The sequence below is a fragment of the Columba livia genome, chromosome 15 (assembly GCF_036013475.1).
Source record: "Columba livia isolate bColLiv1 breed racing homer chromosome 15, bColLiv1.pat.W.v2, whole genome shotgun sequence".
Classification (NCBI taxonomy): domain Eukaryota; kingdom Metazoa; phylum Chordata; class Aves; order Columbiformes; family Columbidae; genus Columba; species Columba livia.
The window spans coordinates 12634214-12659445 of record NC_088616.1 but is presented as its reverse complement, the minus strand read 5'-3'; the positions used below and the strand labels follow the sequence as shown (position 1 = coordinate 12659445).

Genomic DNA, 25232 nt, shown 5'->3' with positions numbered 1-25232 from the left:
GAGCTTTCCAGAAAGTTAGAAAGGCAGCAGCAAAGCCGCCTCTGGGAGGAGTGTGTGTTTATGAGAGATATTAACAGTTCTCTCTTGGAACAATGGCATTGAACTGGGGGAACGCTTAAAAACATCCCTGTGTCAGACATAAAGCTCCCACAGGCCAAACACAGTGAGGCCTGGAAGAAGGTACATGAGGGTCTTAAGAACGTAGTGGAAACAGCAGGAAAAACATGCCAAAACCCAACCAAGCCCAGAGAGAACAGGCAAAGAGCCTGAACAACGCAGGCAGCAGCATGGGATCTGCTTAGTCACGGATCTTAAATACTGTTTTATGGAGTTTGGGGAGATTTTTTTTCCTCAAACCTTTGCTTTTCGCCGTTTTCTTGCTTCTGAGTGTCCCTGCAGCTGTGACCGGTGCTGCTGTGCGAACAGTCGGTCTCGGTGCGGTGAACATCCAACCACTCGTTTGAAACAGGAGCAGTTCAGCAGATGGGCCGTAGCACCGCCTGGCAAAGCCGGGTGTGAATAAATTCCCTGCGCCCCCAAAGTTTGGGCTTTATCTGGGTTTAACAGGATTCTCATGACTAGAAACTGTTGTATGGTTTTGCTCTAATTAGGGAGGCAGGCAACTCTGCTCAAGGGAAAAAAGATATTTAAGCAGTTGTAGGTTTAAGTATTTCAAACACAGATATTTATCCTGCTACTGTAGCTGCTTCCCAAATGCTTTTGTAAAGGAAACAAAATTCCTGCGTCTCCTCTGAGCCAACAGGAAATTCTTATTAGTTTGGATTCCAACGTGACTCAGTTTAGAGATTACAACAGTTGCCAAAACAACTGGTGGAGGAGCTTACTGGAAGTGTTGAACCAACAAAAACAAGATAGGAAGAAAGTAAAAGACAAAAAATCAGCCGTGACCATGTTTGGAAAAGTATAACTACTATAAAACACGCTAATACAGAAAAGTTACAGTGATTGCGTTATCCTTTCAGAAATTATATTTATTCAATCACACTACTCAGCATGAAATAACAACTGTCTCTGACTTTATTCGATAAAAGTCTTGGAGGCTCCACAGCTCCTCACGCTGTGTTATTACTTGTATTTCTACAGTTCCAAGGTCACTTACAGGGTGGTTTCACACTAAGTCATTCTCAGAGTCATCTCTTGGAATTTGCAGTTGAACACAAGAGATGACATGCCCAAATTTAAATATGACAGTGACTAAGCAATTAGTCATTTCATTGTAGCATACGCTTCTTTTGTACCTGTGAGAATCTCAGATCTGGGATGATTTAGGACTTAGAAACATCTGCTCTGGTGCAAACGAATCAGAACGCAGCAGAACATCACTGTGCTGCTTTCTTACTGCTTTTCTTTTGATAAGAGAACCAGCTCAGGAAAGTCACAGTGCGTTATCCATTATCTGTGTCGTGTGTTGGCTGGAAGGACCAACTAAGGAGGGAGAAGGTCCTTTCTGCCCCTCCCTGCTCTCCTGTGCAGCTCAGTCCCTCTCCTACCTGATTTGGAGCTAAATGCTGCCTTACTGAAACTACTTTCTTTGCAGAAAGTTTATTTTTAGTCAAGATCTGCAATTAAATGCTATTTGTTCCACCAATTTATTTTTTTTTGGTCTTCCTGAAGCTTGATGCAGAAAATCTGGAAATGGAAAAGTCATCATCTTGTTCTAAATGCAAAAGCCCAGGTTGCTTCACTGAAAAAAAACCCCAGCAAAAGTGGAAGGATTTGTTTTTACAGCGCCTGAGCTATTTTAATGAGTTGCACAAACTCTAAAGGACTATGTGGGGATATAAAAAACCCTGCTGTTGCTTTTGCAGAGGGAAGCACACGGCACAGAGAAGGGCGCGTGCATCTCCCTACAACGTTTCCTATTCGCTTCTTTTTGGAAGGTGTGATCATTTCAATTTCCTATTTCTAACAAAAAAAAAAAACCAAAACAAAACAACCCAAACAACTTCAGTAAAAATAACTCAGTTTGCAATGGCGTTTTAAGCATAGGGAAACAGCTACAACCTCAAACTTTCCTATTCTTTAAGCATATAAATCGTATACAAAAGGCTGTTATAAAAAATATTTTGTTACAGATCTTATTTTGAGATAGTCTGATATTGCTCATAAAAATGCTAAACCTTATCTGATGATATTAATTAACATAATACTTCAACCTGTATGCTTTCTGAAAGCATTATGCTTAGGTAATTATTCCAAAGCCGCGTGGGCTTGTGTTTCTTTTGGAATAATGCTCTCAAGTGAAACTTGCTCAGTTTAGTCAACATAGTCATTTCCATTTGCCACAAAAAGCCCCTAAGTGCTCAACTTCTCTGTGAGGCCTCGGACATCTCAGTTCTGAGTTCAATACTTGGGGATCCCTTCTGTGGGCACCAGGGAAGGGTTCTGCATGTCACTCGGGCTCACGTCGTAGCCCAACTTCTTCATGTCTTTGGTCACCACGTTGAAGGAAATGGTCACAAAGCCTTGAGACCGCACCCTCGTTACTAGAAGAAAGAAGATGTAAATAAAGCTGGTTAAAGGAGGTTTTTGAATAGTTGTTGAAATGCTTACGTGTCCAGGTAGGACTGTGCTCAACAGGAACAACTGGCCTTTTTTTTCCAACAGAAGTTAGATGGGCAAGTGCGGGTTCTGGTCAGGAGCTCTCGAGGACTCACCTTCTCTTCCTTCTCCCTTGGCCACCACTCTGGGGTCAGTGAATTCTGGACGTCTCCCTGTGAACCAACTTGGAGAAGAAAACAGAAAATAATTAATTGGATACATCTACTAATGTTTAGATTTGATACAGTTCATTATACGCACGCTAAAAGAAAAGGGGGGGTGTTAATGAGACTCCAGCCTTTGTTTGCAGTAGGGTTTTGAAGACTGGTTCACATTACTGCTAATCTACTTTGACCCAAGGTAAGTTTTGTCTAAGGAAAATAAATGAAACTGATTTCATACATGTTATGTTAAATCCAAGAGCAAGAAGGACTTCTTAAAAAAAAAAAAAAAGAAATATTTAATTATTACCTTGTAAACTTCTGCAGCCTAGATGTGGACTCTGGAACAAACATGGCAATGGTTCTTGTGTGCCTAAAACAAACACAAGATGCAGAGAACTTAAGAAACAACCCAAACAGCACTGGCAATACTTTTTATATTTAAAAAGGTATCAGAATTTCAAATACATCAGACCACTGAACATCTCAAAATATAACACCTCACTTTCCACTAAGAAAGGGTTTGTTTGCATAGGAGGAGTGTATCTTCCTGCACTTGCAGTAGTGGGAATGAAAGCTTAGCACGTGCTGAGAGCAATGGGGGAGAGGTAACGTACTGTGCTTCACACCTGGGCTTTCTACGTGCCCTTTTTGACTTCACAGTTGTCTACAGGATTATTGAAAAGTATTTAATAACCAGGGGCTGCTGCTAAAAATCTGGGTTATTTGTACCAAATAGATAAGACATGATACGGAGATACAGGAGCATTTTTGTTTCTGAAACAACATAGTAACTGCAAAAAAAAAGTCTCAGTTTCAATCCTGGCCAGGTTGTCGCCTCACCTGCCGGGTGTGAAGGGAACGTGAACAGCTCCATAACCTCTGACCACATCATTCCCGAAGAAGTCCGGTCCGTAGACGCTCACCACGATCTGCGGCCCTGCAAACGAAGCGGGTGTGAGAGAGATGCCCGGTGTGCGTGCTGGATCCCACCTCCCCCAGCACTCACAGCCCGAGGGGTTGGTGCTCTTGAAGGTGATGTCGATGGGGAAGTTCCAGACGAGTGTGGTGGGCGAGACGTCGCTCGTGGAGGTGATCTGCGAGATTCCCTCCTCCAGGCCCTGCGGGGAAAGGGGGCACAAGCCAGGGGCTGCGCTGAGCCCGTGCACACACACTGCCAGAGGGTCTGGCTGGTTTCAGGGGTGTACGACAGGGTCTTACCGCTGTGGGGACCCAGTCCTGGCCGTAGACGAAGCAGAACTTGCAGTAGAGGTCGTCATATCCAGGGAACTGTGGGAGAGAAACAAAGAAATAAACTTAACAGCAGAGTCAATTCTACTGTTAAGCAGCATTCTTTATTTTATCAGTGCTTGGGATCATCCATCGTAAGTGCTCCAAAGGCTGGATGCTCTTGTGCTGTTTATATTCACATAGTTACTACATATGCATTACAATATTTGAAAAATTTGACGTACATTTTAATAAGAAATAATTTATTAATTTAGTTGTAACTGTTTAGTTAAATACTTACAAAACACCTATTAATTATTAGTTAAATATAAACTAGGCACTCTGCTTCTAAACTATGTTTTACTTAACCTTCTGTCTCCCTCTTGTCATGCAGAAGGATCTAAAACTTGAAAAATATCCCCTCATTTTGCAGGTGGTCAGAAAGCTTTTATCATGTCAAGTGGTTAACGATAGGTATATCTTTTGCAACTTAACCACAGTATACATTAATTTAGCAGCTTCTCTTCAAGAGGGGATGCGCTGGTGGGAGCTGGTGAGGGGCTGGAGCACAAGTGTGATGGAGCGGCTGAGGGACCTGGGGGGTTCAGCTGGAGAACAGGAGCTGAGGGGAGACCTTCTGATCTCTGAACTGCCTGAAAGGAGCTTGGAGCCAGGGGGGTCGGGCTCTGCTCCCTGGAAACAAGCACCAGAACCAGAGGAAATGGCCTCAAGTTGCGCCAGGGGAGGCTGAGGTTGGATCTGGGGAACAATTTCTTCCCCAAAGGGCTGTCGGGCATTGGAACAGGCTGCCCAGGGCAGTGCTGGAGTCACCATCCCTGGAGGGTTGGACAGACGGAGATGAGGTTCTCAGGGACATGGGGCAGTGCCAGGGGTGGGGTAACGGTTGGACTCGATGATCTCCCAACCAAAACGATTCGATGATTCCCGCCGGGACCGGGCTCTGTGAGAGAACCGAGGCCCGGGGCAAGGCCACGCTACAGGGCCCGCGCCGCTGAGGCCCCGGCCGGGCTGTGTCCCGGGGTACCGCCCTCCCCGCTCCTCCGGGGGCCCGCGGGCCGCCCTCCCGCCCCGCCGCGCTCACCTGCCCGCTCTCGATCTGCCCGTTCACCGCCAGTAGGAAGACGCTGGGGCTGCCGGCGGCCGCCATGGCGGGGCCGCGCTGCTGCGAGGGGGCCGCGCTCGGCCGTTGCCATGGATACGGACGGGGCGGCGGCCGGGACATAATTCCTGGGCCGGCGGCGCTTCGCGGAGCGCCCGCCCTAAGGGGCTTCCCAAACGCGGGCGGACACCCCCGGGACCAGCCGTAACCCCCTCCCCTGCGCCCCTCACCGCGACCCCACAGCCCTCTCACTACCATGGCCGCCCCACTAGGACACCTATGGCCACTCTCCCCATTTATTCTTCATACTGAAGAGAAGCTGCTAAATTAATGTCTGCTGTGATTAAGTTCCGAAAGACACACCCATCATTAGCCAATTGACATGATAAATCCTTCCTGACCACCTGCAAAACGAGGGGATGTTTTTCAAGTTTTAGATCATTCTGCATGACAAGAGGGGGACAGAAGATTAAATAAAACACTGTTTAGAAGCAGAGTGCTCAGTTTATATTGAACTAATAATTAACAGATGTTTTGTAAGAAATTAAACAGTTATAACTAAATTAAGAAATTATTTCTTAGTATAGGGATGTATGTCAAAATTTTCAAATATTGTAATGCATATGTAATAATTATGTGAATATAAGCAATGAAGAGCATCCAGCCTTTGGAGCACTTACAGGGGATGATCCCCAGTGCTCGTAAAATAATGTTGCTTAACAGTAGAACTGACTCTGCTGTTAAGTCTATTTTTTTGTTTCATACCACCTCATATTTTAACCTTTCGATATATATATATATATATATATGCATGTATGTATATATATATATATAATATTAGCCTGTATAGACCGCAATGAGCTCTTTTTAAAGCACAGCCAGGGTCTGGCGCCTCCTCCGCGCCTTGGCCACTAGATGTTGCTGCCGGCCGGGCTGAAGCGGCTCCATCGCTCCATCACCATGGGCTGTTTTCCAGGGAAATAAGCCACTCGGGATCGGGGAAAATGGGGCATCTTGTGGTTTCTGGGGGGTTGCCAGGGTGCTGTGAGCAGAGGGAGAGGCTGGCGGGGTCATTAGTGCCCCAGGTGATGATTCCCCTGGGCGCACATTGTTTCTCGTTAAGTCTGGATGTGGCCACATGTATGGTGGGAAGGTAAATGGGATGGCGTTGGCTTAATTAGCCTGCTCTAATTAAAAGGAGGGGGTGAGTTTTGTGAAACGGAGGAATTACAGCAGAGTCAATTATACTGTTAAGTGATATTCTTTATTTTATCAGCACTGGGGATCATCCTCCGTAAGTGCTCCATAGACTGCATGCTCTTGTGTTGCTTATATTCACATAATTATTATACATGCATTACAATTTTTGAAAATTTTGACATATATCTACACTAAGAAATAATTTTTAAATTTAGTTACAACTGTTTTGTTTCTTACTTACTATACACCTGTTAATTATTAGTTAAATACAAACTAAACACTCTGCTTCTAAACAGTGTTTTATTTAACCTTCTGTCTCCTTCTTGTCATGCAGAATGATCTAAAACTTGGAAAACATCCCCTCATTTTGCAGGTGGTCAGGAAGCATTTATCAAGTCAATTAGTTAACGATGGGCACGCCTTTTTTAACTTAATCGCAGTATACATTAATTTAGCAGCTTCTCTTCATTTGCGTGCAAACAAGGCAGATGAATGTGCTGAGGCCCTGCAGAGCTGAAACTGCTGAGTTTTGCTGACTAGGTCTCGCTGTTTCCCCGCAGAGGTTCGATGTGACTGTGCTGGGCCACCAGCTTCATTCCTTTGCCTCCTTTCTGCATCTGAGATGATGCTCCCCTCATTAAGAGCGACCTGAGGGTTATTTAGTTGCCCCAAGATACAGCCTTTCATGTTGAGAGGGGTGTGTGTTTATAGTGGACTGAAGGTAAAGATCCATTATACTTCATGCTGAAAAATACCTCCCGTGTTCCAATAGATGTATTCTCTGTCAATATCTATTTCAACTAGATTTTTCAGGTTTTATTTGATTATATTTTTTTAATGTTCAGCAAACAAATTGGCCAAGAGAAGCATGGGGGAAAATCAGGAGAAATAGGAGGGAATGGCTGAGATTTTATCCTTTCTCCCCATCCCTCAGAAATGCTTCAGATAAAATAATTCATTTGAACTGAAAATTGTCGGGGTGGGAAATAAACCAGTTCTTGACCAGCTATCCAATGCACTTAGCAAAGCTGTGTAATTAACACTTTGCTTGGCTACCAGATGCCTCAGAGCTACCTAGGAGCCAATTCAAGAGGTTTTTCTTTGTGGCAAGTGATCTACAGCTGCTGGAGGAGTTGGTATCAGCACTGGGAGACATTGCCCATGACAGGGAGAAGTCATGGTGGTTATTCGGCAGCAATGAGTCATCTGTACCTGTCTCCTCCTGGTCATAACGAGACCTTTTTTCTTTACTCCCTTGCATGCCAGTCGTGTTCTCATTAGCTGCATTTTTAATCTTTATGAGTAGCATGAAATCCCAAGCAAGGAAGTGTTGGAAAACTTAATTAATGATGCATCAGAGAGTGTGATTTTCAAGCACAATGAGAACTCTCGGATCGTGGTGGCTCCACGGGTGTTATTTAATGATGTTGCTGTTTCTCTTGGCCATGTAAAATATTCACCTTTTCTTTGGGACCTGCCCTGAGCCTGTGATGTGTGAAGGGACTGAGGGAAATCCTCCCTGGGGTGTTTGGGGCTGTTCTTCACCCTGGGAAAAGCTGTCGGATGGTGACACAGTTGCTGGTGTGTCCCTGGTGCCCATCACCCCGTCTCTGGGCTCCTTTGGTGTAATTGCAATAATTGTAGAGCTCTTGATGTGAGCGGCAGGTCCGGCCGCTGCTGTCTGGGACAGAGAGCGCTGGGAATTCCTGTGCTGCAGGGAAGTACCCAGAACTCAGGTACTTTGTCCCTGTTACGTCTTCAAGAATGATTAAACCAACCTCAGGGCTGATTTACTCTTTCCAGCCAGCGCCCGGGGAACGTGGGTGAGACAGAAATGACAATGCAATGGCACAGCAGAAAAGTTTATTTTTGATCCCAAATATTTATGATCAACACCTTCTCGATGGCCAGTGCGATACATTTTATGGTGTCATTAACTGGTATAAAACCAGTTTTATTTTTAGACTGTTTGCACAGCGTTGCCAGCCTGACTCATCCCGGCCCTTGGAACGGCCTCGGCTTCTGTGCCCGGAGCAATTCCCTCCTGCTGCTCAAACCAATCGGCCTGGAAGGACCATAATTCTCCTGATGTCCAACGATATGGCAGAGGAGGGGGTTCTTGCTGGAATTCTTGCTGAATATGTTTTCCCAGACATTTATTTTGCTGGGAAGGTAATTGGGCAATGGCAGGTGGGATGCATATCTGCATTATGTGTCTGAACGCCGCGAGGCAGCGGGGAAATGAGGTGCGAGGTGGTGGCTGCACCAGGAGGGTCTCTGTCACCTCTTCCCGGATGGGGGGGACACATTGTGCTTTGTAACACAGGTGTGAACCTCAGGAGCTTCCCTCCGACCTCAGCCCAAGCACGTTTTACCAACATCCCCCTAGAGCAGAAAACCAGGGCAAAAACCCAAAGCGGACATTTCAATACTTGATATTCTGCTCCCCCTTGTTACGTTGGGTAATTAAGCAGGTTGGGGTCCGGCTTTGATGCCCCTGGCAGAGCCCCGCTGGGTACGGGCGGTGTCGCTGCCAACCAGCTGTGAAACGCCCGCTCTTCTATGAAACATCAATTTGTATTGGCACTTGTTACCATTTCTGAGATTTTTTTTTTTGTTGTTGTTAATGAGGAAAATTAATTAGTGCCTCGGTCTGAGCCAGTCAGAATAAATTAACGTGCCGGCAGGAAGGGGGAGAGGGTGAGGAGGGCTGGGGGAGCTGGTTCCTGTGGGCTGTGTGGAATAAAAGCAATAACCAGGCTCTGGAGAGGAGAGGGGAAGGGAAGCTGCATTTTTGGGGGGTGATAGGGGCAGGAGGGCCCCGTTCTGCCCCACCAGCTGCAGCAAATCCCAGAGCCATCGCCACGAGCCTTTGGCAGCTTGTGCCTCTGAGTGCGGCAAAGCAGAATAAAAAATAAGCCGTTCCAGGGTATTGCAATCAAATATTCAAATAATTAATCCGGTTTCTTTCCTGCTGTGTGACTTGAGGGTCACTGCCATTTCCTCTTTATTCCTGGGCAGCAAAGACATGGAGATGCTGAACAAAACCCCAAAAGACACAGAGATTTCAGCCCTCAGCCCATGCTGCTGGTGTGCGGCTCTGGGAGGCTGCGCTGAAACTGCTAATTAACCCCGCTCATATAGAAGATGCGATGGCCCCAGCCATTAAAACACAACCACGTAGTTAAAGTGTAATAGGGAAGGTTTAATGGATAAAGTCAATTTAATTATTCATCCTAAGAAAGCTCGTATAAATATCAAATGCTTATTAGTATTCATGCGACCTGTATGATCTCATGGCCCTGACATATTAAAGGTTGTCTGTGATTGCACTGGGATGGAGTCAGATTTGGTTGTGTTTGGGTTTTTTGTTCTTTATTGTTTTCTCCCCAGTCTGACAGAATTTCAGATCGATGTCGTCTGCGATTCAACCTTGATCAGAGACCATCTGAAGGCTCGTCAAGTCACTTAGTGCTGGTTTCCTCTGCCCTTTCCCCAACACAATTGTTTTTAATCCTTGTTTGATCCCGGCTCCTCAAAAGCTGCCAAACTGGCTCTGGGCAAGCCTGGCCTAACGCTGCGTCCCTGTGGTTTTGCTGTAACTGGGAGCGCTGGGGCAGAGTCTGGCTGACAAATGGCTTCCACTGAATTGGCATTAAAAATGCAAAATAGATATCTATCCAATTAAATAATAATGACTTGCATTTACCTGCTACTTTTCACTGATCTTAAGCAACATAACCTTTGTATGCGACCCTGGTGGAAATTGCTTAATGTGGAAGAGATTCAATCAGCAGGGAAATGAACCCCGGTGATGTGATGATGTTTCTCTGTGCGGTTGCTCACGGGCAGGTGTGGGTTGAGGACACTGCGCTGGGGTTTTGTACCCGTACGTCCAGGTGACCGTCCCCAAAAGAGACATTGGGGAGCAATTCATGGTCACTAGCTGATCTTAGAGAGTTCAGGTGGACTCTCCCACACTTGTCCATCTGCTGCAGATGGATCGTGGCTGCAGCGCACACCCCCAGCAGCAGGACAGCATCTCCGGGAAGAACTGCCTGTTTTTCTTCATCATTATTATAATAAACCCCTTCCCTGGCAGCAGTTTGCCAAAAAAAACCATTATAGTTTCAACAAGTTACCTCCTCATAAAGGAGATGGTTCATAATATAAAGCCCACTCCGGGCACTCGCTGTGTACTTTGGGTGCTCTCTACAGGTTTCTCGTCCTGCAGGACATTCCTGGCCTGTCCTGTCCCTGCTCCTGGCTGGGTGACAGGCAGCAGGAGCACCTCTTCTTTGCCTCGCTTTACATTTCCGCTGGCATAAAAAAAAATAATAATATATATATATAGCCCCTTGTCTGCTTTTTATCCAGCTGGAGCCTCATTTAATCCACTCCAAGCTGCAGTTCCTGTTGCAAAATCGAGGCTTTGGCACCTGGATGTTGATGTCCCCCATATTCAGCCATCTCACACCAATGTGGCAGCCATGGCTTGGGCCACAGGAGGATAATAATAATAATAATAATAATAATAATAATAATAATAATAATAATAATTAATAATAATAATAATCATCATCAATAATCTCGGAATTCATTCTCAACATGCTGCCATGTCCTCAACCCCTCTGACTGTGCCACAAGCCACCCCTGTCACCACCAGCCCCATCACCCCCTGGCCAGAGGCTTTTCCTCCAGCTCCAGGGCACTGAGAAGGGGATTTGGGTGCAGGGGATTGTTCCCAGCATAAACTAAATAATTCCAGCAGTAATTACACCCTGAGCAGCTGCAGGTGCAGTTTGTCCCATCACCCAGGGACACAGCGTGACGTCCCAGGCAGGATCCAGCCCACACCGGGGACTTCACCTCCTTCCTCCCATCCAGCTCCTGCTGAAACTGCAACACAAGGAGTTCATCGTCATCCCCAAAGTGCTATTAATACCGACTTTTATGGTGCTTTTCTGGAATTCCTTGCTATCCCACCGAGACAGAGTAATTATTTACAATAATCCCAATGACTCTTAATTACAGCGGCGCAGGTGCTCGGCGGCAGCGGCACGAAGCCGCTCGACATCTGGCGGCTCTTGCGGGGAGGGACTCGCCGAGCGGCTCCCAATGCCATGAACGGCACAAAGTCAGGCCAGGCTTCCAGTTTATACAGTTTAATACATGTGAAACAAGATACATTTCCTTTAGAGTAATGGATGCATAAATAACAGAAGATATATGTGAATGCATAAATATGAAGCGGCATGGAACGAGCCAAACAAAAAGACTGGTTTAATTTCTTCTTTTTTTAAAAATTTTGTTCCCGTTTTGTCTTTTGCCGCCGGTGCCTGGTGATCCGTCCTCACGACGGAACCGGTGTTGCTTTTATTCGGCATCAGCTTTTCATGGCGAAGCTGTCCCGTGGTGAGAGGGACTGGATGAGGGGTGGGGAGGGGACAGGGACCCCAGGCTAAAATAAAGAAAAATCAAGCCCAAAACTGTGAAAAAAAAGAGAAAACAAAGAAAAGTGGTGTTAACAGGTGACCTGAATTCCTCCAGAGGCTTCTCTGTCGGAGCTGGTGATGTGTCCATAGGGGGTGTGGAGGGGAAACCGACAGTGAGAGCGCGGACGGGACGGTGACGGTTTCGGAGGCGTTTCTGCTCTGAGGGGGACAAACCATGAGCTGAAATGCTCATGGAGGGCATCACCTAAGACAGCTCTTTATACCTTTACACACTGTGTCAATAATTTACTTTGAACTGCAGTAAACAAAATACATTTCTTAAATAATTTACTATTTATTTTTCTTTTTTTTTTCTCTGTAAATTTAACTTTTTCCTTTTTTTCATCTTTTTTTTTTTCTTTTTTTTCATTGTAACACAAGAAACTGTGTTTGTGCACGTTAGTTCAGATTATTGCGACATTTAACCTGAATTTCAGTTAAAAAAGGAAAAAAAAGAAAGCAACAGGACAGTTGTACAGACAGGAAGAATGAATAACTTATTATTGCACTGGCTACAATTCAGTAGTGATTTGGTTTTCTTCTGTAGGTAGGACAACCTCTAAAGTACAAAAGAAAGATGACAGCGACGTCTAAAGCATCAGCTGTGAAAAGCAGCTGGTGGGATGATGGTGGAGGGGAGGAGAGGAACAAAATGAAAGCAAAGAAAGAAGAGAAACATTTGGAAAACAAATGGCCGGAATAACTAGTTCCACATAAAACCCAAGAAAACACCACCCAGTTGCGGAGTCACATGTAATGCAAAAAACCAGTATCGTTTCTCTATAAAAATATGTGCATTATGAAGAGAGAGTTTTTGTGGGTATTTTTTTTTTTTTGTCTTTTTTTCCTTGTTTTGTATCTCACAAATACATTATTTCTATTTATATAACTGCTGATATACAGACAATATACAGCTCCCATCTCCTGGGCACTCCCGCGGAACGTGACATCTCCAAAAAGGTGCCTTGTTAAAAGTTGAGCATCTTTAATAAAAACCCCCAAACCAACAAAACAACAAAACCCAAAGAGAATCCCCCAAATCCCAACCGCCACCACCTCGAACCCGAATCAATGTGATTGAGGCCACAGAGCGGGGTGGGAGGAACAAAGCGACCCCCCGAATTCACTCCACCTTCCCTTTAGAAAAAAAACCCCAAACCGCTTTGCAAAGCTGCCCCCCCACCCCAAATCCCATCACCGTTTCATCCACCTGTTTGTTTGGTTTCTTTTTAATTATTTTCTTTTTTAAACTCCTTTTTTTGTGTGTGTTTTGTTTTTTTTTTGTCTTTTTTTTGCAAACCTCCACAGCGCTTTAAGAACAAGTGACTGCGAGAAATAAAACAAACGACCTAAACAAACGAGAGAGCAGCCACCCCGAGACCTGCAGCCGCCCAATCCCTCTGGTTCGCAAACCCACATTGGTGTCAAGCCCTTGAGACCCCCCCACTCCCCCCTCCCAGTCAGCTATACTGGGTCATCTATATCTTCTTCTGTCGCAACAGTCACAGGGACCAAGTCCTGCTTGCGGAGGGGGCTCTTTGTGCCGCCTAGGAGCTCTTTGCTTTTCTCGCTGTTGCTCCACTGAGTTTTTAAGTGATCCATTTGTTTCAGTTCGGAGGCGCCGGGGTCTGGCGCGGACTGTCCGCTGTTCAGGAGGAGATCCGAGAGGCTGCTCGAGGAGCTGCCGTCCAACTGCTCGAAGGAGAAGTTGGGGATGGTGAGGTGCTCCCCACGGCACGGGGGCTGGCCCCGCCGCTCCGTTTTGGAGCCTGGTTCCCCGGGCTGGCTCTCCGCGAGCTCCAGGGACTCTCGGTACGCCGGGAACTCGCAGGACGGGGTCCGTCGCCGCAACATGCTGTTCTCGGAGGGTTTGGTGCGCGAGGCCGCCCCACCGTCGTCCTCCATAGGAGGATCTATAGAAATGCAGGGTGGGCTCATCTTCTTCTTCCTCCGGGCTCCGTGGATGTACTCGGACTCCGCCTGGATGTGAACAGGGGAGCGCTGCTTGTCCTCAGCCGCATCCTCAAAGTCCCTGTCGCCGATGGAGGGGCAGATCTCAATGGAGTGTCGCCTTTGGTCGTCTGCCCAGCTGGGCTTGGTGAGGAAGCCCTTCGGATCAATACTGTAAAACTTCTTCAAGTCTTTCTCCTTGTTGCTGCCCCTGGAGAGGCGGGTTGTGCTGCAGTTCTTGAGGGGCACTGGAGATGGGGCCGGGGAGATGAACGGCGAAGTCGAGCAGCTCCCAGCGTTCGAGTGTTCCCCTCCCCAGTCTTTGGCTGAGCTGTTGATGTGCCGAACCTCCTCGTCAGCCAGGTCGGAGGACTCGAAAAGGCCGCCCTCGGGGCTGGGCTGGCTGCTGTCCGGGCTGGGTGGCCGGCTGGGGACGCTGTGCTGGCCGCGGCTGTGCTTCCGTGCCAGGGTGCCGGGGTGGCGGTGCGGGGAGGCTGGGGGGGAGAGCGGAGGGGTGCCCGGGAGGGACGTGGCTGTGGGATGGTGTGGGCTGGGGGTGAAAGTGCTCTGAGGATGCTTTGGGGACGGTAGCATCTCTCCAGGCTCTGCTTGCAGGCTGTCCTTGCGCTCCGGAGTATGCCCGTCCACAGAGTCTGTTCGAATGGCCTCCTGGAAGGTCAGGAGAGAGAGATGGGGAAGGAGCTTGGGGATCTGCTGGGCTGGTGGCATTTCCAGTGATGGAACAGGGCATGTGGCAGAAGGGTTGGTGGGTCTAATGCACCCCACACCACTCCATCATGCCAGCCCCTGTCAGACCCTCCCTCTACAAGACACACTTTTATCAGCAGACAAACCCACAGCCTACATGTGCAGGTCTTTTATCTGCTGGGTCCTCCTGTGCAGGGTTGGCTTGGTCTAAATTAACACCAAATCATAGAATCGTAGAATAGTTTGGGTTGGAAGAGACCTTCCCAGCTCCCCCAGTGCCACCCCTGCCATGAGCAGGGACATCTTCACCAGCTCAGGTTGCTCAGAGCCCCGTCCAGCCTGGCCTGGGATGTCTCCAGGGATGGTTCATCCACCACCTCTCTGGCCAACCCGGGCCAGGCTCTCACCACCCTCAGGGTAAATAATTTCTTCCTCATGCCCAGTCTGAATCTCCCCTCCTGTAGTCTGAAACCATCACCCCTTGTCCTATCATAACAGGCCCTACTAAAAAAATCTGTCCCCATCCTTCTTATAGGCTCCTTTTAAATACTGAGAAGCTGCCCCGGAACCTTCTCTAAATCCAAATCCTGAGTCAGTGCAACCTGTCCAAGGTGACGGGGTTTAGTGCTGACTGCAGGCTTCTCACAGGCACTGGTAAAATTGAATTTGGCATCTTCTCTCTATGCTTTAGCAATTCTTTCATAGAGCAGTACACCCACCAAGATGAGAGTAGGTTAAAAAGGGCCTTCCCCTGTGTGCTACTAGCTCAGACTGAAGTGTATTAAAATTTATGTCACCAGAAATGTTTTGTTTTAAAAAGGGGAATTCTACGGTCAACTCCAAGTAAAGAAACCCAAGAGGGGTCTGGAAAAGAAGGGGAAGGACCCAGGTGACTCTGATGGCATTTGCCTCCGCAGGCTCTTGGCCGCTCACCTGTCTGCACAGCAGCTTGTTGAGGGTCGGAGATCGAGGCGCAAGGTTGGGGGGAAGGACCTTCCAGCGGTCACGGCCCTCGTGGTTGGGAGAACGGAGCGGCAGGAGCAGCGACTCCGCTGGGACTCGCAGGGAGGAGCAGGTTCCCACGGGCTGGGAGCGGATGGAGGTGATGGACCCTAAAAAACACACATGGAGCAGTCAGTCCCACCGCTGGCGTGGGGCTGCGAAGGTTTGGGGCAGAACTGGTACCCACAGATGCCAGGAGGGGAATAAACAACAGGAGGGGAAAGGAAAAGCCTGCCCGGTTTGGCTGAAATCATGAGCAGTGCCCGGATTAAAAACCAGGGGCTGCTTGGCCTGTCTCCTGCTTTGAACACGGGGCCATAACTCATCAGGGAGGTTACAGGTGAGGTCTCCTTTGCAATTCAGCGGCATCGCACAATGGCTCTGCCTGCTCCACGATACCGCCTGTTACAAGCTTTACACTCACAGCCTCTGTTTTCTGTTCCAGGTAACAGGAATCTCCTCTTGCAGCGACACTGTGGGTGGATGGTGGCCACCAGGACCTTGTGGCAGCAAACAAAGGGCAGGAGGGGACAGTTCTCCCGGATGTGACACTACTGACATGCACGGGGTGGTTTGCCATTAATTACAGCCCCAACGCTACCACTATCAACTGTCCACAAGGAACCTTGGCTGAACATGTTCCCATCAGGAGCATGGAGACCACCGAAGGTGCCCTGCCAGCCCCCGAGCTCACATATCGGGCAGGGATTATTCTCCTCCTGAAGGCTCTCTGTCCCCCGGCTGGGTCTAAAGGCAATCCCTCCTCCCCAGCCCCTTTGTGGTGCTGCTTTCCTGCAGTTCTGCCTTCTTTGAAAGATCTTTTGCTTTTTTTTTAAATTTTTCTGGCTGCAGGATTTATTGTCCTCATTAGCTTGAAACCCAACGTCTGTTTCTGCCTTGCTGCTCCATGTTAAAAACACAGCTATCCATCACTTCAAGAGATCTCGCCCAGAGGTCAGGGAACTTGAACCTACGACAAAAGCCATCCAGACAGATTGCAGTTGCATTTTGGAAAGAGATTTGTTATCGGGAAGAAAGAAAAGTTAGTGTTTAATCATTTTTCTTTTGGAGCTTTTCTCCAGAACATCACAGAAAGAGCAGCGAGCTTCCCCTCCCCCAGGTCCTTTTTGGGCTGTCCTACAGCCAGAGTTTCAGACCGAGTCTGTGTCGTCCACGTGCTAATCCAGGCTTTACAAAATATTCTTTATGATGCAGAAAAACTTTGTCATAAAATCAGTGCAAACATGGTCATAAAATCAACCTCCCGTGCTCTCCTCCCTGTCCGCAGTTGGAATTTCCTTCTGTTGGAAACTTTCCATCTAGCTCTCGTATAGGAAACCAAAAACCCCTCTAAATTGCATACTTAGGAACACTGAATATCTCTGGATATGTCACCAAAGTATTGGGAGGAGACCAGACATCCTTAACTGCCATTGGGAGGTCCAGGAAAGCACAAATGTGAATCTCCACAAGCTCAGTTTTACTTGCACATAACTCATGGGACTGTGACTTAAATCAGAGTTGGGTCAGCTCAGATGCAGCGCAGCTCTGGGTGATGTTGGTTGGATGCATCATCTACCAGACCAGGTAAATAAGTTCCTGTCATATCTATCACTCAAGGACTCTTGGAGAGAAATTTGGGAAACATGAGAAAATTCTTGGTCAGCCATTCCCACCCCTGCCAACATCACAGCTGTTTTATACTGGTACAAATCCTGATTTACACGCACTACAGAGATGAAAACCATCCTCAGTACTCAAGCCATGAAACTCAACCTCTGTTTTCTTTGCCTAGCAAAGAATTTGCAGGTGAAATAATAATAAATACTGAGCAGAGAACATTAACCGGTATCCAGAGAGTTTGAACAAATATAGAGTTACTTCACCCAAGGAAATCAGAGCAGATCTTGCCAGCCCCACCAGGGTCTGCAAACCCACAACTCATCTGTCCAAGCGGTTCTTGCATTTCAAACAACATTGCATCAAAGGAAACTGGGCTGCTAAGTTCTTGGGAGCCACTCAAGAAGCACACGCGCTTTTATTTAGGGAGGCAGATATTTTCTTTCTTATTGATTTCCCCTTCAAACCAACTCGCACAATAAAAGAGATAGAAAGGCATTTTAGGGGAAATGTGTTTGGTGCAGTTGGGTAAATGTGTACTCAAAGGCTCTGCGTAGCTTCTGATTTTCTGACCGCAGGGTCTCTGCACAAGATTCATTATAAGGCCAGGCTGGTGAGGCACCGGGGAGCGGTTTCTAATCTTTATGCTCCCAAAGAAAGTCCTGCATCTCTGAAGTCAATATACCGTGCTAAAAAGATACTGCTCTGAGACTGCCTGAAACAATAGCTATACAGGAGCTCTGGCAGGAGGCAATGCCGACTCTGGCTTTTATTCGTGTTGGTTTTATGGATTTGTAGTCACGACGTCAGGGCTGATCACTTCAGGAGAAACGTGCAGCTCCCGCCCTTTCCCTCAGCCAGCAGCCCGTCATCGACACCCCCAACATGGCTCGGGAGCCCCACTTCTCCCCCCTGCAAACACCCCAGCCACCAGCGTTCCCCTGAGAAAACATGGTGATATGATGAAAACACAACATTGTGCAGCATGTGGGAAACCTCAGTGATGTTCATGGTATCAAACTGAAGCAAGCCACGTTTCCTTACCCCCCATGTAACCCCCACTTGTACCCCCTGCCCCACAGTTTTGGGTAGGAGGAGGAAGGGAACGCTCCACGAGCGGTACCTCTCTGGGATTTGCAGGGGTATGTCTCCATCTCCACCTCGTGGAGGGGGAAAGGGGCTTTTGCTGGCATCACCGGCCGGAACATGTAGCTGTCGTTGGGCAGCGAGTGCATCCGCGAAACAGAGATCTTGCGAACCGTCAGCAGGTTTTGAGTGTCCTGTGGCCTCAGGGAGGTGGCGCCGCCCTGCAAAGCAAAGACACGGGGTCAGTCAGCGTCTCGGGGGGGAATTTACAGCGATCTCCTTCTCGTCTGCTTCTTGGTTTAAAACCTTGTGCAGATGTTCATCTTGGCATCTTACAGAGAGTCTGCAGCCCTGGTGGGACACCAAAGCTCTGCCGTGCTGGCTGAGTAAAGAGCTCAGGTTGCGGCTGAAGTAAAATGAGTCACCAATGACCCACAGCTAAGGCAATTAATTCTTGGACACCGCAGAGAAAAATTAAGGTCCAGGAAAACTGGGCCCGCTCTAAATGCATGAGAAAAATCAGCATGTCTCATACTGTTCTGCTCTGATTTGCCCAGGGATGCTCTCAGCCCGGCCTGGGTGGTGATGCCCTTCTCCTCAAAGCTTCTCTGGGCAAAACTGGCCAGTCCTTGGCCATGCTGACCAAGGGTACCAAGCATTTCTGGAAATTCATGTGTTGTCTCCCCAAAACACGCACACACAGGCAGACATTTAAACATACACACTAACACCACTGCAAACCCTGCAGCCTCCCTCCTACAACATGGAACTTTTGGGCACCACTGGCCCCAGAAGAAGAAAACCACATGGTAGGAGGCAGAGAGAAGGAAAAGACACTGCGACAGCACGGGTGTGGAGCCTGTTCGGGAGCAGAAAAGGGATTTCTTTGCGTTCACTCCCGCTATGAAATGGGTCTGGTTGGAAATGCCTGGACAGAGTAAGTCACAACCTTAAACATGACCCCTCACTGCTTCTCCGAGGCCCTTGTCGCTTCAGACAACCTATAGTAAATTTATCCTGGGGTCTTAGGAAGCGTTAGGGACACAAACAACGTCCCTGCGATGCTGATGGAGCAAACGTGAGGCCATGACTTGGCCAAGCCTTGGGGGAGTGGGAGTCCTTGGAACACGACCTGCAACCTGGCTCCCGGCCCCGAGGTTTTGGTCCTAGACACACTACCCTCGCAATTTACCACGTTATCTAAAGTACGACTAATCGCTCTGGTTTTCCTTTAATGTCAGCCTCCCAGTGACTGACTGAAAACATTTTCCCAGCTGCATGTCTTAAATTAAATGTATTTTGCTTTGCTCTGCCAGGCTGTTTTCCCTCTCTGCTCGCAAAACCTGTGCCTGAAATCCCTTCGCTGGGACGTCACCAAGGATCTGGTTAAATCCTCTTTTTTTTTTCCATATGTTTCTGGCTTACAAATTTATTTCCTCAGATCTCTAAAGATACACATCCCAAGACAAATTATTATACTTGATGCTTTTACCCTGTTGAGCTTGGGTAGATTCGGGGGATCAGCAGTGATTGTTTCCACGCAGTTGGCACCCAGCGCTGACCACAGCCTTGCCCAGCAGCCCTCCGGGTGCATCCCAGGTCTCTCCGCTGATACATTAATATATCAGGAGTGTGGTTGTGCCAGTTGGCCCCTGGCCACAACAGCTAATAAGCCACCAGCATCGCAAAACCCGAGCTGAACGCAGATGGACGATTGTTATCACCCCGGTGCCACACAGAGAACAAAAGGTCTTGCTCCATTTTCTCAGTAGTCTAACAGAAAGATCACTGTGTTTTTCTATTAAATCTCAGTTTGTCTTTACAAGATCTTGTATTTGTCTTCTCCGGCTGGGACAAATGAACAGAAATCTCCTCTTGACATAAACAACTGCAATTGTTAAGGTTTCAGCTGTTGAGGCCCAGTTGACTCAGGGATGTGGCCACATTTCAAACGGCTTCAAAGCCGCTGTAATAAGTACCCAAAATAGGAAACACAGACAGGGAGCTTGTTGGCTCACACCTGGTGAGCTGCTCTTGACATCCAGGAAGGTCTGGAGGTACCACCATGGACGCTGCTGCTCGTCCTTGGTGGGAAACGCCTGACACACTCGGGAGCCGGATCCCACGCCCTGGAAATCCACGTGTCTCCTTCAAAACCCATAAAAGCCCAACCTGGACCAGTGCTGCTGAGACTGCGTGTGCTAAGCCCTGCAGGCAACTGGGAGCTCTGGAGGATCCCAAGCACCTGACAAAGATGTGCAAGGTGGGAACCTGCTCACCCTGGGAGCCCTGTTGGGCCAAATAGAAAAGCAAAAGACCCATAGAGGGTCTTGGTGATGCAGTTCAGAGGCTCAGTTAAGCATCTTTAATCAGTGAGTGCAACTCCCTCCTCTTCTGTCTGGAATCAACAGTCTGCTGGAGCTCTGATTTTCCTCTGCTGCGGAGGGAGCTCAAGAAGAAATAATCCTGCAAATGTCTCTGCAGGATATGACCCTTCCTGGGTGATTAAACAGCCAGCAAATACTCTGTAAGCAAAGGTGACTGGCAGGATACTCTGGAACAGAGAACACTGGAAATTCTCAGAAGCCTGGAGGCAAGAGCCTGCAAACGACCCATGAGCAAAATTCCCAAATTTCCAGAGGAAGGGCTCCTCCCTTCCCTCTCCGAAGGTTTGTGTCTGCGCATAGCGAGCAAGCTCAGCCATTTCCACAGACCCTGGAAGATGCCTCCCCTATGACTTGCCTTTGAGGCCCTGCAGCTTCCAGGTGGCCAAGATCATGGACACCTTCCAGAGCTATGAAGTGGGACTGCTTGAGGATTATTATATTATACGTTCATATCACTCATCTTGCTCAGGGAAAACCACTTGGTCATCAAGAGCTTAATTTGAGCCCATAATCTGCTTGGAGATGCCACGAGATACCTGCCACTAGAAGGTGCCTTGATAATCAAGCTAGAGGTGTCATAAAGGGGAAAATGGCCCAAGTCTACAGCAGATTAATTTTGGGTGGCCACTGCAAGTTCTCTGACAACAGCAAACACACTCCCCATCGCAGTGTGGACACTTTCATTGCTGTGTCTCATGTGTTCTCATGCCCAGCAGGGGACAATCTGGAGCTCACTCGCTCCCAGGAGGGTACCGTGCTGTGGAAGGACAAACCGCACGATAACCTGATAGGATGGGGTGAGCAGGACACCAGTTCATGGTGTGATCGGGAGGGACTGAGCAGAGGTGGCTACAGCCCTTCTGGTCTGCTAGGTGATCGCCCCCGAGCATCTCCTGAATCCATGGCTCTGGTCCTTGCTGAAAGCCTAACGTGTTGATCTGCTCATGCCTTTGTTTCCTCAATACTGCATCATGAAAAGGTTCTTACAGTAACAGTAAGAAAAACCAAACCGGGCTGTATTTTCTCCACAAAGAAAAGACTCTGCCTGCCTCCAGCTCCTGGTATGTTGTTTGAAGACAAACTGCTCACACATCACATTGCGCATCAAATGCAAGACTTTCTTTTGACTAAAAAGAGTATTTTGTGTCCCACTGGCAGAATCAGCTGGGACACGTTGTTTGCCCAGCTCCTGCACACGCAATACGAAAGACAGAGGATGGAAATGTTTGTTGTGGCTGTGAAGAGACAGGTTTAGGACAATTCAGACACCACCGCTAGCTGCACAGCACCAAAGCACAACGGCACAACGCAGAAGCAACGGCGCGGAGTCATTCACCTCAGCCTGGTGGCCTGGGGTTTTGTGGGAAGGTGTCAGGACATGGTGGGAAACAGAGCAGAAGGACGGGGTTTCCATCACGGGAGTCTCTGCCCCCTCCAGCGTGTCTGAGTCTGGGATGGCTAAAGACACATTCTCACAGCTCAGCGTCTCCTTCAAATTGGGGAGATAAAAAACATCAGTAGCAAAGCAAGGCTGGGTCTTAACGCTCGAACACATTTGCCCCGTGGCATTTCCTGGTTGTCCCATTCATCCAGAGCAGGAAGGAAGAGAAAAAGAAATGTGGACTGCAAAAACTAGCACAAATGGCAAGAAAATACAGAGCATCTTGCAACGCCTTCCAGGGTGCCCCTGCCACCATCAGTGGCAGGATCATAGAATCATATTATAGAATCATAGAACAGTTTGGGTTGAAGGGACCTTTCAAAGCTCCCCCAGCACCACCCCTGCCATGAGCATGGACATCTTCACCAGTTCAGGTTGCTCAGAGCCCCGTCCAGCCTGGCCTGGGGTGTCTCCAGGCATGGGGCATCCACCACCTCTCTGGGCCAACCTCTCACCACCCTCTGTGTAAAAAATACAGAGCTCTATGTATTTAACCTCTTCAGGGCACCTCACAGGGAGGGCGGCACTGAGTTGCCAGAAGCTGCCTGGTTGGCTGAGATGTGAGCGAGGACATGGCCACAACCAGCCCCACTGTGGTGCCTCTGCCTCGATACTGCACAGGGGGATCACCTCACCTGCACTTGAGCAATCTCATCGGCTGGGGGGAATCTATGGTCAGCTCCTCGCTCACACTGGTTTCTAGGGCTACAAGGAGGCTCTACATGGCTCCCGATCTGATCATGAGGTGTTGGAAGCTGAGGATGAACTCGGTTTGTATCACAGACTATATGAAAAGATGTGTCCTCTCTTTCTCCAGTGAGAAAAGCAACCTAGGTGTTTATGGTGCATTTTCCTGCAGAAATCTCTATTAGGAACTACAGTCAAACAGTGAATCCCCATTGCTGTGTAACTAGATTTCTTTTTACTTGACTTAATAGAGTCTGATAGATTTTACAAAAATCTAATTTAATGTAATTTAATCTCGAATCCCTCATTGATTTTGTGGTAGATTTGTGACCATGGTGACAAAGCAATTTCATATTTACTCTCAATCATCTGCTGCTGACATGTGTCATATGCTCATATGCTCATGCCTCTCCTTCCCCTCCCTGGCTTCTGATTGCCCCATTTTTCTAGAGGACTAATAGAAACCAGAAAGTGGGCAGTATCTGGAAGATCAACCCAGGAACCTTCAGCTTCTTGCTGAGGGGCTCTGACAACTCTCAGGATCCAGGTCAGCCATGCCCTAAAGCAAAGCACAAGCTGGTGGGAAGCTGCATCCTACAGCAGTGCCAGACATGCCCTCCTGAGCTGCACACTGCGGTTTGCTTGTGTTGTCTGAAAGAACAGGAGAGGGACCTGTGGCTTTATGCTTCCGAACTTAAAATTCGTGACCTTTGAATGAACTGGAAATGGCAAGAGATGGACCTTCAACCCTTCCCCAGAACAACGGTCAGGACAGTGTTAGCCCTGGAGAACGTTTCAAGCAGCCTTCTACCTCAGGAGCCCTCCTGAGATGACTCAAGGTGTGGAGGTGGCGGTGACATCTCTGCCACAGGGGACCTGGCAAAGCTGCCTTCCTCCCCTGCTGCCTCGCCTCCTGCCTCCTTGGCTCTGTGTCACTTGGCATCTGCCTCCCTGATGAGCCGACAGCAGTGACCCATGAGAACTGTCCCCTCCCTACCCTGAGCACAAGAAGTGCAGACGTTTTGTGTGACCTATTAACAGGGCTGGGTGCTTCACCTGCACTGCTGAGTCCAACTTCATGGTCTCCTGACTTCTGTAGGTTGCTCTGCTTTCTGGGGCCACGGCACCTCCCCTGCTCCCACAGCTGGCTGGGGTGGTCGCTCCTCTGGACATCTCCAACTCAATCTCAGCATCCATCTCAGCATCCTCCTTGGCCTCCTTGTTGCTCTCCTCCAAGTGCTTCATCAGCACGGCCACCACGACGTTGACGAGGACAAACTGTGCGATGAGGACGAAGGTGACAAAGTAGACAGGAGAGATAACGGGCAGGTAACTGAGGCAGTGCTTGTCCTCCCGAGTGCATTCCCGAAGAGTGTCCTGCAATGGAGAGGTGAGGGATTAATAGGGGCTGGGGGTCTGCTTGGCCTCCAGATACAGAAACATGAAAGATAACCTGCTAAGGACTGAAAAGCACATAATTACACATCCCAGACAAAACAGCTTGTAGCTACGACAAAATAGATAGAAGTAAATAGGGACACCAAGAATTACATCAGTTACAAAGAGGATTGTGTAACATCTCGAAGGCACAGTGCACAGGTTACTTCTCTCAGCCACAAGAATTGTCATAATTTTCCTGAAGTATTGTATATATGTTAAAAAGAATGAAGTTTCAGGTAGGGTGAGACTTTAGACAAATTATCCCCTGAAAACAGACTTGGCTTTTAAATGGCAAAGTTTAATTTTTTTTATGTTTTAAAAGGAAGCATTTTTTGTTTTCTCACAACAGATGCCTAAATTTGTTAGTAATATCTATTTATATATTTATAGCGAGAAGAAAGTACTTGAACAGAGATTGCACATACCTTCATGATCCCATTCCAGTTGTCCCCTGTGGACACCCTGAAGAGGGTGAGAAAGGCCATGCCGAAGTTGGTGAAAGTCGCGTGTCGGCTCAGACCTTCACAAGGGTTTTCTTCACTGCAGTCTGTGAGACGGAGAAGCAGAAGCAGGTCAGTGAAGCCACATTTGCCAGTTCTTATTCAGAGCAGCCCCCCAAATCTGGCAGTGAGACCCTGAGATATGTCACATTGATATGTGGTGTCAGGGAGGATGCCAAGAGGTGATCTTAGGAGGAAAGGCTGAGAGAGCTGGGTCCGTTCAGCTCAGAGAAGAGAAGCTGAGAGGGATCTTATTGATGCTGATAAATATCTCCAGGGTGAGTGTCAAGAGGATGGACCAGACTCTTTTCAGTGGTGCCCAATGACAGGGTGAGGGGCAATGGGTACAGACTGAAACACAGGAGAGTCCACCTGAATATGAAGAGAAACTTCTTTTCTTTGAGGTGCCAGAGCCTGGAACAGGCTGCCCAGAGAGGTTGTGGACTCTCCTTCTCCGGAGATGTTCAAACCCACCTGGATGCAACCCTGTGTGATCTGCTCTGGTGACCCTGCATTAGCAAGTGGGTTGGACTGGATGATCTCCAGAGGTCCCTTCGACCCCAACCACTTTGTGATTTTGTGATCTCATGGTGGCCTGCAATGACTGAAGGGCAGCTATAGAGACCATGTTGCCAAAGTCTTC

General features: G+C 48.1%; 2 protein-coding genes across 2 annotated transcripts in view; both read right to left on the bottom strand.

Moving 5' to 3' along the window:
• Positions 1-974: 974 nt before the first annotated feature.
• Positions 975-5282, bottom strand: B9D1 (B9 domain containing 1). Its single transcript, XM_065031314.1, has 7 exons — positions 5056-5282; positions 3945-4013; positions 3733-3844; positions 3567-3663; positions 3034-3096; positions 2679-2746; positions 975-2507 (listed from the first exon to the last, which is right to left on the bottom strand). Exons 1-7 carry the CDS (start codon positions 5194-5196, stop codon positions 2365-2367), a joined length of 693 nt encoding a protein of 230 aa, XP_064887386.1. The 5' UTR covers positions 5197-5282; the 3' UTR covers positions 975-2364.
• A 6140-nt stretch (positions 5283-11422) lies between these two features.
• CACNA1H (calcium voltage-gated channel subunit alpha1 H) overlaps positions 11423-25232 on the bottom strand; it is a 224933-nt gene continuing 211123 nt past the window's right edge. The window contains exons 31-36 of the mRNA XM_065031285.1: positions 24515-24636; positions 23706-24026; positions 21858-22010; positions 18172-18355; positions 15360-15538; positions 11423-14387 (exon numbers count right to left, since the gene is read on the bottom strand). Coding sequence (XP_064887357.1) covers positions 13233-14387; positions 15360-15538; positions 18172-18355; positions 21858-22010; positions 23706-24026; positions 24515-24636 — 2114 coding nt within the window. The 3' untranslated portion in view covers positions 11423-13232. The remainder of the gene's footprint in view (positions 14388-15359; positions 15539-18171; positions 18356-21857; positions 22011-23705; positions 24027-24514; positions 24637-25232) is intronic.

Excerpts from the sequence above, each read along its gene's own strand:
- B9D1 (XM_065031314.1), bottom strand. The coding sequence starts at position 5,196 with ATGTCCCGGCCGCCGCCCCGTCCGTATCCATGGCAACGGCCGAGCGCG. Across the intron at positions 3,664-3,732 it reads GAGCACCAACCCCTCGGGCT|GGCCGCAGATCGTGGTGAGC; the intron begins GTGAGTGCTGGG and ends CTTCGTTTGCAG. Across the intron at positions 2,508-2,678 it reads CAAGGGAGAAGGAAGAGAAG|TAACGAGGGTGCGGTCTCAA; the intron begins GTGAGTCCTCGA and ends TCTTTCTTCTAG.